This window comes from Amphiura filiformis, chromosome 1 (assembly GCF_039555335.1).
Source record: "Amphiura filiformis chromosome 1, Afil_fr2py, whole genome shotgun sequence".
Lineage (NCBI taxonomy): Eukaryota > Metazoa > Echinodermata > Ophiuroidea > Amphilepidida > Amphiuridae > Amphiura > Amphiura filiformis.
The window spans coordinates 62,526,267-62,538,851 of NC_092628.1; the positions used below are offsets into that span (position 1 = coordinate 62,526,267).

General features: G+C 33.9%; 1 protein-coding gene across 1 annotated transcript in view; it reads left to right on the forward strand.

The window, feature by feature from the left end:
• LOC140150530 (rabphilin-3A-like) overlaps positions 1–12,585 on the forward strand; it is a 128,866-nt gene that overhangs the window by 24,076 nt on the left and 92,205 nt on the right. The window contains exon 4 of the mRNA XM_072172563.1: positions 9,022–9,151. Within this exon, the coding sequence (XP_072028664.1) occupies positions 9,022–9,151 (130 nt within the window). The remainder of the gene's footprint in view (positions 1–9,021; positions 9,152–12,585) is intronic.

A 12,585-nucleotide genomic window follows, 5' to 3' on the forward strand; every position in this document is an offset into this window, starting at 1 on the left:
CCCGAGAAAGTGACCCAGTGCATGAGACTCACGCTGCACGCCAATGCATGAGAGTTGACAGCCCTGATGACCATTATTAATACTGCAGAGATCATTCCAGGAGGGAAAGCAGTAAATATGTCATGCATGTTTCGTTTTGTTTGTTGTCAATTTATCATGACAAATTGACATGCAATAAAAATGCATGACAAAACTTTATAAAAAAATTTAATTTCAATTAACAATACACCACAGTGGAAACTCTTTAGTACGAAATTTGTGGGGCCACAAAATTTAGGTTGTATTATCAGGATTTTGTCTTATCCATCACATATTACATAGGGATTCAGTGCCAGGGACCTGAAAATCAAGCTTGTCTTATCAGGTTTTTTGTATTATCAGAGCTTGTATTATCGAGTTTACACTGATAAACAAAAACACCGACGCTATTTAACACATGGAAATGAACATGTGTTTAATTTGCACAAAATCAGCACTGTTCTACCGATTTTTCTCGATTTTTTATAGTACGCCGGGAGTAGTTCAGTCGGGGAGTTCAGTGTACGCTGTGCATACACGGCGCAGAATTCGGCAACCTTTACGTTGACCGATGTCGACGAAGGTCCGCATGGAGCCTCGATTATAATTCCAATTTATTGCAAATAAAAGAGTCCGCCGCTCACAAATTTCACCTCAACATAAAATTAACATATTATAGTTTTATGTTTTATTATTCTCTAACTGTTATTTTGTTTTATACGGCAAATTCACACCTCTTGAATAATGTAAACATGGCGAGAACATTACTTACCGTGACCCAAGCAGTGAACACATCAAAATGACTTCCGGCGATGATGGCATTTCAGATTTGTAAATTTGGTATCAAAAGTTAAACAAAGTCAACATTAATGTAATTTTTACGTATTAACAGTCGATTGATGATTTTTATTTTCTGTAATGAACTGTCAAAAAGTTGTTTAAAAATCAGCGGGAAAACATATCATTCCTCATACCCTCGGGGGGCAAATGTCGTCCACCAAAGTCCTTACCGGTAAAATGTGACCTTTTAACGGTCGTATGCGAAAGTTGCCGTCGTACTGCAGCTAGAAACACCTTTGTCTCATCATATCTTGGCAGCTGACACTCCCAAAACAGATTTCAAAATTCTCATCATGTTCATCTTTAAGTCCCTTGGTTCCTATATATTTGTGACACCCTGGAACAGAATTAATAATTTATCACAGTGCGGTGCATGTTGACGTAACCATATCCGCACAAGCGACAGAAATTAACGATAGTTGAAAGCAGAGAAGCAAGAAAATGTTGTATGATATTGAACAGCTTAGTCAGACCAGTTTGAGTCAAGTTTCTACTGAAATTTTATAATGACACTGCTGGAGAAACTGTAATGTATAATATGGCTGTGGTTTCACCATTTATCATGTTCACTCTAGCACTGTCACTCACTCTCTTACTCAACGTTCTCTCAAAGACACAACATACAAACAAACGTTAACCAACTTGTGATGGAGAGCTCATGGGAGCCATGTTTCAATGACGTGTACTAACCATTTTAACAAAGAGGTTAGCAACAAACTTTAAAAATTCAAACTTCACAAAATGTACTCAATCGGACCTCAATAAAGTTAAGCTATATTGAAAATGAAGCATTGGAGATCACATACACAGACATGATAAATGTTTCAAAGGCATCATAGCTCATCATGTGAGTGCATAAAGTCTTATGTTCCCACTGTAGTCCATTTGACTTCCTCAAGACAATATCGTCAGCGTATTGTCCGTGTATCCGCAATCAAAGGTGGTGCGTCTGTAGCGTGCAAAGTGACTGTGCCTTACAGATATACCACCTCTGAATAAATTTCCCTTATTTGTGGGAATTGAATTGAATTGAATTGATCATGCAGAAGCCAATGAACTATAGGTACTTTATGCCTGGGCTTTATGTTACATTTTGATATAGCAACACAATAACAGAGTATTATACACACACCTGTCAAGTGTTTGACTCCGCTGGTTTCTGAGATTATTCATACAGGTGCCTGAGTTGCTGCAGGAAACATGTCAAGAACCACTACACCCAGACTTAACATCTTTATAGTGATATAAATGCACATTTACTAAAATAACTCAATGCAACTTTCTTATGTGCATATAATGACCCCTCAAGTATCTACTGCTGATGATAGCAATATACAGGCTATCTACTGCTGATAGCATTATGCAAGCTATCTACTGCTGAGAGCAATATGCAAGATATCTACTGCTGATAGAATTATGCAAGATATCTACTGCTGATAGCAAAATACAAGCTATCTACTGCTGATAGCAATATGCAAGCTATCTACTGCTGATAGCAATATGCAAGCTATCTACTGCTGATAGCAATATGCAAGCTATCTGCAGTTGATAGCAATCCCGATAGCAATATGAAAGCCTCTCTACTGCTGTTAGCAATATGCAAGCTATTTACTGCTGATAGCAATATGCAAGCTATCTACTGGTGATAACAATATACAAGCTATAACTAATGCTGATAGCAATATACAGGCTATCTACTGCTAATAGCAATATGCAAGCTATCTACTGCTGATAGCAATATGCAAGCTATCTACTGCTGGTAGCAATATGCAAGCTATCTGCAGTTGATAGCACTCCCGATAGCAATATGGAAGCCTCTCTACTGCTGATAGCAATATGCAAGCTATCTACTGCTGATAGCAATATACAGGCTATCTACTGCTGATAACAATATGCAAGCTATCTACTGCTGATAACAATATGCAAGCTATCTACTGCTGATAACAATATGCAAGCTATCTACTGCTGATAGCAATATGCAAGATATCTACTGCTGATAACAATATGCAAGCTATCTACTGCTGATAGCAATATGCAAGCAATCTACTGCTGATAACAATATGCAAGCTATCTACTGCTGATAACAATATGCAAGCTATCTACTGCTGATAACAATATGCAAGCTATCTACTGCTGATAACAATATACAAGCTATCTACTGCTGATAGCAATATGCAAGCTATCTACTGCTGGTAACCACATACAAGCTATCTACTGCTGATAGCAACATGCACGCTTTCTACTGCTGATAGCAATATACAAGCTATCTACTGCTGATAACAATATGCAAGCTATCTACTGCTCAATAGCAATATGCAAGCTATCTACTGCTGATAGCAACATGCAAGCTTTCTACTGCTGATAGCAATATGCAAGCTATCTACTGCTGATAACAATATGCAAGCTATCTACTGCTGATAGCAATATGCAAGCTATCTACTGCTGATAGCAATATGCAAGCTATCTACTGCTGATAGCAATATGCAAGCTATCTACTGCTGATAGCAATATGCAAGCTATCTACTGCTGATAGCAATATGCAAGCTATCTACTGCTGATAGCAATATGCAAGCTATCTACTGCTGATAGTAATAAAAAAAAGCTGTAATATAAGTAGTTTCATCATACTGTTAAGTAGTTTCTTGTGTTTTCATTGGCTAATTACTGGCTAGATAGGTCTCATATCCTACCCCGATTCATAAAATGTGCGTATATATCATTGAGGTACAACACATGCACAAGTGATCTGATATGATGACAACAAACACTAATAAAGACTGATTTGGAACAATATTCAACTGAATTTTGACAACATTTCATTTCAACAAAATTTTACTGAAAAACATCAAAGATCTTTGGAATTCATCTAAAGTCATGTTTATGATTTTAATTAGCGCTTGTTATATGTGTATGCATGTAAATGTAGCATGTTTTATAAGTTGCTGTTGTACACCTGTTTTCTGATTTGATGCAATGGGTTACTGATGAGCAGTATCTACATGTGTGTACCCTGCAGGTATGAGGATTTGCATTGCATTGCAACATTTCCACAAATCAAGAAATTTAACATCTTTGCAACAAAATATAGGTCGCATAATTGAACCATCTAACTGTATAATTACAATCAATGTATGGATTGATTTTCTACAACTTTGAACTTTTAAAGGTCAACTATGCAATTAAGAAATTCATTTACATGTATAGGTGACAAACATATTCAATCCAATTTATCACAGCTAATATTATACTTCATCAGTTGAAATATTTGGAAATGATTGTCTATTCTATTAATCATCATCAAAAAAATCTGAAGAAAAATGTATAATTAAAACTAGATTAAACATTTGTTTTAGGCTTGATTCTAACTCCAATTATATGAATGCACTTTTCTTTGTTGCTGTGATAGCCATTAAGGTAGAATTTTACATCTCTGCTTGATAAATTTGTCCACTTTGAATTTTGTTCAACTCAAGTAGATTTTTGAGAAATGTTTGTGGTTATCCACTTAACAGGCAATAAGGGAATTACCCTTTATACAAGATGTGTGAACCATAATACAAACAACAAGATCACTTATTTTGTGTTAAATATATCGACTATAAATCAACTGCATCATGTAATAAGTAATACCTTGGCAAATATGATGCACAGATGCAGCAACAAAATTGGCTCCAGCAAATCTGAGTATGAATTGGGCTTTAGGCTAAAAGGATGGGAATACAATTTAAATTTTTGAATTATATTATAGAGAATGAAACAGTTAAGTTGAGCTTATGAAAAGGATATAATTATCAATAACATTAGTTGGAACCTTTTCTTGTGCCAAAATGCTTCAATTTGTGATGTGGGTTAATCAACACAACATAGCAACTCACTACGCTAATTGTTCTATTTCGTTCATCAATTAGCATGATACTTGTATCTTGTTATTTTGAAGAGGCAATTAGTACCCTTTCATTATTGAATCATGTCTTGTTTAGAATGGCGGTGGAAGGTTAATTACTTCCTCCAGTGTCCATGCTAAATTGAATCAATACCATGCCATACAATGGCTTGGCAAATGGGATGGCAACTAGGCAATTTTCTGGTCTGTAAATAATAATCATAAATAATTAATCAATGAAAGTACAACCAGATAGCTTTTATTACTCATCCATATCATCTGGTGTGAATGAAAATTGACTGAAATGTAAATGCTGCATTTTTTAATTTTCATTAGAAAAACATGTTTGTTCCCTTAGTAAAAAAATCAAAACAATCTCACCTCTTCCAAAAGTGGTAGTTTTCTCCTCCCCACTCGCTCACTTTCTGTCTCTCTCGCTCTCATTCTCAACTGCTTTTCTCTATTTCCTTCTATGACTGCACCTTATTTACTTTGCCCCATGTTTATGTTTAAGTACAACCAGATTTTGTCATTTCATATCAGGGGTTCCCAAGCATTATTTGCTTTGTTTTATTTTATTTGTTGCATGTTGTATGCTGATAATTCCACACACATTTATTATTCATTATAACTATATCATTGGGAGAAGTTAATCTTGTGTCATATGTAAAACCATTCACTGATTTTGTTTGAAAGTCTCCATGTTTTGGGGCAGTTGTTGGTGTCACACGCAAGCTTTGCGATATAAAAATGAATACAGCAATAGGACCCATGTTTATTATGTACATATTATTAGTTTTTCTCAAAGCATATGTTAGTAGATAGCTTAGACAGTTAAACCCCTCTCCAGTCTCTCATACTCTTCTCTAGAACAAACTCACCATGTGGTGATTCTACTCATACCGTATCCCAGCCAAAGGAAATCTCAAGATGTAGCTCCTCATTGCCACAGAGTACATTATTATTAAACATGCATGTAACATCATATAGCCCTGAAAGCTGCATCTCGTACATTGATTGCCTAAATCTACAAGAGAGGCGGTAAATTCACATAGGGCTTATAAGAAGAGAATATGGCTATTTATAGCACACATAGGCAGGTGAAGGTGCAATGAAGTCGGTATGGAGGCTACTATTTCATTACAAATTATTCCCTGAAATCTGGAATTTTATAACCTTTACATTTTGAAAATGGAAATACGAAATTAGTTATTGCGTAGATTATTAGTTTTAAAATAACTTAAGTTTCTGAGAACATTGGAAATTGTAATGGTGAGTTGATAGTTGTAGATTTGTATTTATGTTAAATATGTCCATTTTCAGTTCTAAACGTATGATTTTGAGATTTTAATATTTGTGGAATTTTGAATTGTCATTTGACAAAGAGACTGAAAGGTTTTAAGGTCTCAATGTAGTTAGTGTATGCTGTAACATAATGGTAATAAAATATTGCAGATTCATAACAGTCTGTGATATAATAACCCTTTTGAGCAAAGCCTCCCAACTTTGAACAATACAGTGCAACGTAAATTTGGAAATCAAATCATGTTTTTCTTATGTGTTTGTGTTTTTCCTTTTGAATGAAAAAAAAATCGACATGAAAATGTAAGCATTGATTTTTTTATTTATTGCCTTCAATACAAAACCTATAGCAGTTACGTAGCTGTAGCGTCATAGGGACATGTGCCTCCCAGCAATGCAGACATTTGAATACATGAGTTCCATTGTAAATTTTAAGAAAAAAGAAAGGTGACCCCATTCAATCAGGCTCAGGTGGTATACAAACACCCCAATACACCCCCACCCCACCCCACCACACCCCACCCCCCCACACACACACACACCACCCCTCTGTATTTGGTGAATTTACAAATCTGATATCCCCTGTTTTGGTTAACAACATGGTACATAATATAACAAAATGTTCAAATCACATGAGTGACGGTCTTCCAAATACATATACAATGCAGAAAATGCCAATCAAGTCAATTGAAACATCAAAAGAGTGAGAAAAAATAACTCTTCACATCAGAAATTGCTCTGAGTTTTGATCAATACAAGATTCTATTAAATTAATTTGTGTATTGAGTATACAGTGTGTTTTCTTATGAATTGAAATTGAGATATAGGGTCAGTAGCATTATTATATTAGGTGAATGCATATGGATTTTATTATATACCTATGCTCCTGAGAAGAGCTAGTGAAATGTGCACCAAATATAGTTGTCTGTGATTTGATTCACGACTGTTATTGTTTACATACACATCAGGTATGATCATTGAATTATGATTCCCACCATAATATGTGGTAATTTTGTGGTGATACTTGTGGCTTGCAATAGAAAGAGTTGTGCCCAATATACCTATTTCCTTTGAGATAGAAAGCAAATCAAGGGTAAAGACCAGAACAAATGAGGTAGAACAAAGAAAATTGCTATTTCATTCCAGCGCCTAAATTAATCGTTAATGTGCATTAGCTCGCTGATCATTATTGAGTGCATAAATAAGACAAATAACTAAAGACAATAACGATGTACAGCTTATACGTCAATGATTCACACATGCACACAATATTTCAACCATCACTATATTTTGATCGGTGAGCGCAGTGAATAAAACTAGGATCCCAGGTTTAATATAAAAACTCTTAAATTTTACTGGTATGAAGTGAGTCTTAGTTTTTCACATTACAATCATTAACAAAGTAGAAATTTAAGAAAATTAAGGTTGTCGCTGTGGAGCAAATCACACATCATGGCTTAAAATTGTAAAGTAAAAACAGTTGCTGCAGTCCTTTAGATGTATGACAGAAATAACACGAATAAAGAAACAAAATAACTTTCATTCCAAGTTGTGTATTTTTCTTGATCGTTACATCAAGTTGTATACCATTTGCAGTAATATTCCAGGTATATCCTGTTTTCATCTTTTGATCTATGTAAGAGGGTTGTCATATTTCAGGTGCAAATATATTTCCCAGGGGTTAATCATTTTATAATACAATAAACTTGGTTATTTCAAGTTTGTTGTGGTTACATGGCTGTCCACAGTTCTTGCATACAAACCATTAGATTATACTGCTGATGTCTGCATTATAGGTCTACATGAAGAGACAATACTATCCACAAATTAACGTTGCTGCACAGTGCACATCCTGTCAATTTCACCATGAACAAAGTGTAGAGAACTGCAAGATGGAACATAGTTCCTGTTAATGCTTCACAAACCGGTAGTAGTAATTCATCAAGAGACTGCATGGTGAAAACATGTTTTTAATTGTGCATAAAGAACAGATCAATAGCAATCACTGAGGGAACTTTTAAGTCTCCAGCTTGGATCATCAAGTTAGTACCTGGGCTATATTTAGCTTGTAGAGTGTTTGAGGCCTTTGTTATGGCAGTGAAATATTAAATTTGGAATGTAAATGCCTTTGCAATAATTTTTAATATAGTTTACTGAACAAATATCTTCCTACCAATTGATACTATATAATAAGTTGATATTAGGTAGATAACTTAATCATACAATCTTCAGAAATGAGAACAGTTGCGATGTTCAGTTTCATCTTCAGTAGATGAGAATTATCAAATTTAATCAGTAGATGTCACATTTTTATAATTTTCCATAGAATAGAAAAATTATGTGAGCTAGGTATGATTGGAGAATTATAATTATCTCCAATAAAAAGCACAATAAGTTATCTTCAGTAGATAGAAAAATTATACTAGATCTTTAAATTAGGGATCCTCAGCAAGTGATTTTAGTTGCTAGTGATGCAACATAATCTTCAGTAGATAGCAAAATGTGATTTGCAGTATTGATAAACAGGATCATCAGTGGATGGTACATTTATGTGATCTTCAGTAGATAGCAAAATTTGAGTGTTTCATTCAAATGCATCAGTAGATTGCATATCTATGTTATCTTCAGTTGATTGCTTATTTATGTTATCTTCAGTAGATAGCAATAAATTGTACAATTGTGTCATCCTTATAAATAGTTGGCCATTTACACAATTATGTGATCTTCAGTAGACAGCAAATGCATAATTATGTTCTTTATGAATAGTACAAGTAAATGATCAACAATTAGTAAATGCATGCTGACACAAATTGAATTTTTTTATATTTGCCTGTTCTTCTCTCCATCTACTTCTTTCAACAGTGCTATTCTCTTCCAAATGTTTCTCCTGTACCAGTTTGTGCTGAATAACAAACTATTGACTTGTGTGTATTAAATACTTACTACTATGTAACTTTGTTTGATTTTTCCCTCTCTAGCCGTTTAGTTGACAAGTTGGATAACATGAAAAAGAATGCCCTCGGTAATGGCGCATCTCAATGTGTACTATGTGGAGACGAGTTTGGTTTGCTGGGTGCTTCACCTCTGTCATGTCATGATTGCTTAAAGGTAGGTACAACATGTAGCTACTGTGTACACACATTACAGTTTTCAGTGCATTCTCTCACACTTAAACATTTACCTTTTTAGCAAGTTAGGTGCTGATGTTTCATGATTTGCTTCAATCAGTAAATTAGAACTCCACTTCCTGCATTTATGCACAACATCAGGAAAAGAGTATGAAAGAACTACGATAAATGATGCAGATGAGTTAGTTGACGCAATCCTCAAAATGGAAATTTAATTTGTATCGGGAGTGTAATCTCATTTTGATGCTTGTTGAATATAAATTTGGTTTACTTGGTACTTCATATCTGTCATTTGCTTCAAACAGGTTGTAACATGTGACTCTGTCCTTATATGTGATGCCGTCAAGGAAATTAGCTCATTGTGGAGCTAAAGCAATTATTTGTTTTTGCTTTGGTATTTTTACCCATTTAATAAGCTACAGTGTGCTGTAAATCTTAGACCTGGGTTTCCAAAACATGATTCTATTTATGTTGCCTAAAACAAGAAAAGTGCAATCTAAGAATGTGTGAATCCTTCTTCCGCATAAATTGCTAAATTAGTTCTAACTTTATATGAAACAAGTTTGCTATCCTATGGTATATGTTAAAATTGGGATTGAGAATCAAATTGTGATATTTTTATTGCCATATGGATGATGTAATTGTAGATTACTTTCAAGTAAAATAAGTGTCCATGACTGTAAAATAAACCTGAAATGAAACTTAAAAAAATAAATACTCAAGACTTTGTATTAAAATTAACGTTTCTATTTCTTAAGTATATTTTCATTTTCATACACGTTTATAAATTTGCAAGATTTTGATCATAATAAGCCATTAGTCCATCGGAAGTGAGCCTTACTAGTGCACAATAACAGATGTAAGCTAAAGTGTTAATATGAAATTGATATCAAATTATTTTAGTGGCTAGTAAATTTTCATACTTTAAAAGTAAGTCATATGCATATTGTAACTCAAAAATGATCACCAACATTTAGCCACAATGTTTCATGGTATTAATTGAATTGAATTTACAATGTGATATAATCAATTTTGTGTTCTATATTTCTTTCCTAGAGGTGAATAAAACAAGGTTATTTTGTATTTTTTGTGAATGGCTTTTCAGGTTAAAATAACACTAATGATTTCAACACATGTGGTGTTCTCATAGTGTCTCCTACATGTTAATAATTACCATGTATGTACTGAATAAAAACAAGGCGTTGATATTTTACCCTAGTATTTTACAATGTCATTTGGAAATCAAATGTTATTAGAGTGAGATATGTGGGTGTATAATAAGATCCTTGCATATGCTATAAAGTGTAATGCATTTTGTTAACAAAATAAGTGAATTTTGAGATGATTTGCCAAAAACATATCTACTTCACCTTATTTGATTGTGTATGCAAATTATAAACAGTAAGGATGGTGAAGCTTATTAATAGTATTAATAGCAAAGTAATATAGTAATAGACGTGGGTGAATGGTTATGATATATGAATGTTATTATCAGAGTATATTTAGTGCTATAACCTTGATGAAATCCATTATATTTGACAATTTTACTAGATGTAAGAAGTTTTTTTAAAGATAGTTTGTTTCCCCTTGTGGTTCAGGCACTACAAACATTTAAGTAGTGCAGCTCCTGATTGGATTCAGATTTAATATTTCAGAAAAAAGCCAGGCTTAAAGAGAGCAGAGCATGCTTTTACCACTCCAACACACATTAGTGGTGTTACCCTAATTTGTTACAGTCAGCTATTTCAAAATGGGGTCACCACTTACGATTTCACTTTTAGTTTTGTAAGAGTCTAAAAATAAAACTGTCAAAACTGACAAATTCCCATCCAAGCCGGCATCTCTCAATAAACGACACAATCTCTATAAGTCACGATCAATAGATGCAGCAACACAAGCTCAATTCAAGGCGCGTTTCCGAGCAATAAATTTTCACCTGCAAGTTTTTAATCCAGAAAATTGATGTGCCTTCAGCCAAAGCAGCATCTTACATATAGTGCTTTAAACACCTAGTATTGTGTGGCAAAGAACAGCCATGTCTGAGGTCGTCACGGTGATGAAAGAGAGAAAAGTGTGAAATTATGTGCATGTTGAGTGTATTCTACTCAGTGTAGTCACATAGAAAGGTGATTGGTCTTTTTGTGAATATTTACCGCCAGTTTTTATATTTTCATGTCAACTTCCTTTCACAAATTTAAATGCGTTGAAAAAACATTGAGACATTTAACTGAACTTGAGGTTTTTTTGCCAAATGAAGAAGAAAATTGCTATTAATTTAATGATTTGATAGACTAAAGTTGTTTATCAACTTCAAGAAGTTCACCAAAATTATCAAAATGTTCAAAGTTTACAAAAATGTGTTTGTACAGGTGTGATTTGATCAATCAAATGAATAAATTAATAGCAATTTTCTTCTTCATTTGGCAAAACCCTCAACTTAAAATTCTTAATGTTATTTCAGAGCATTTTTGATCAAGCAAAATGAGCAAATGTCAGTCAAATAGATGACAAAAGGAGTGCTTGATAAATTAGAATTTTCTAATAACCGGCAGATTTATGAGCACAAATAAGCATGATGATATCAGAATTTCAGATATGAATAATCACAAAATAGCAGACCCTCCATGTTTACATAGAGCACTGGCAGGTGCATTTGATATCAGTCCAATGAAAATTCATGTTCCAAATATTAAGTGCAAGAAAACATTACCGTCCTCCTCAGGAGAGATTTATGTACCGATGCTTGGCTAACACAACAAATTATTGATGTATTTTGCAGACGGGGGAATATTTTTCAAGAATAGTTGTGAAAAATTAAGCTTCAAAAATTAAAGCAGAAGTAACATTTTCGGGATCTTTGTTTTTTAAGTGATCGAAGAAGGGGTCATGGTTCCTGAAATGGCTAAAAATACTATCCTAGTATCGTTGTTATATATATAAACTGGGAGAAAAAGGTTTGGAATTGGAATTTTTTACCTAAACAATTTATGAATATTAATGAGCTCATTTGCATATTTTGCCTACATTTCCATCAATCCCCTCTCCAGCTTAAATGCAATCACCGATCAACTTCATTATTATGTTTTCAGGGTTATTAGGAGTTAAGAAAGCCTAATAATGATAATATTGGAAGGCTTATTTCGCATGATACCATAACATATCGGATTAAGTCATACAAATATCGAACTCGCGTTGGCTCGTCCGATATTTTTACGACTCATCCGATATGTTATGGTATCATGCTCAGCCATCCAATATTATATCAAACTTGGTCTTGAGATAGTATTCTTTATATTTTACCAACCTTTGTTGTGGGGGCCACCTTAATTACGAACCACATAATTCTAGTTTACCTTAACAATTAACAATTCTGGAGATAAGATATTTGAAAGCATGTTTCATAATTGTGTTGTT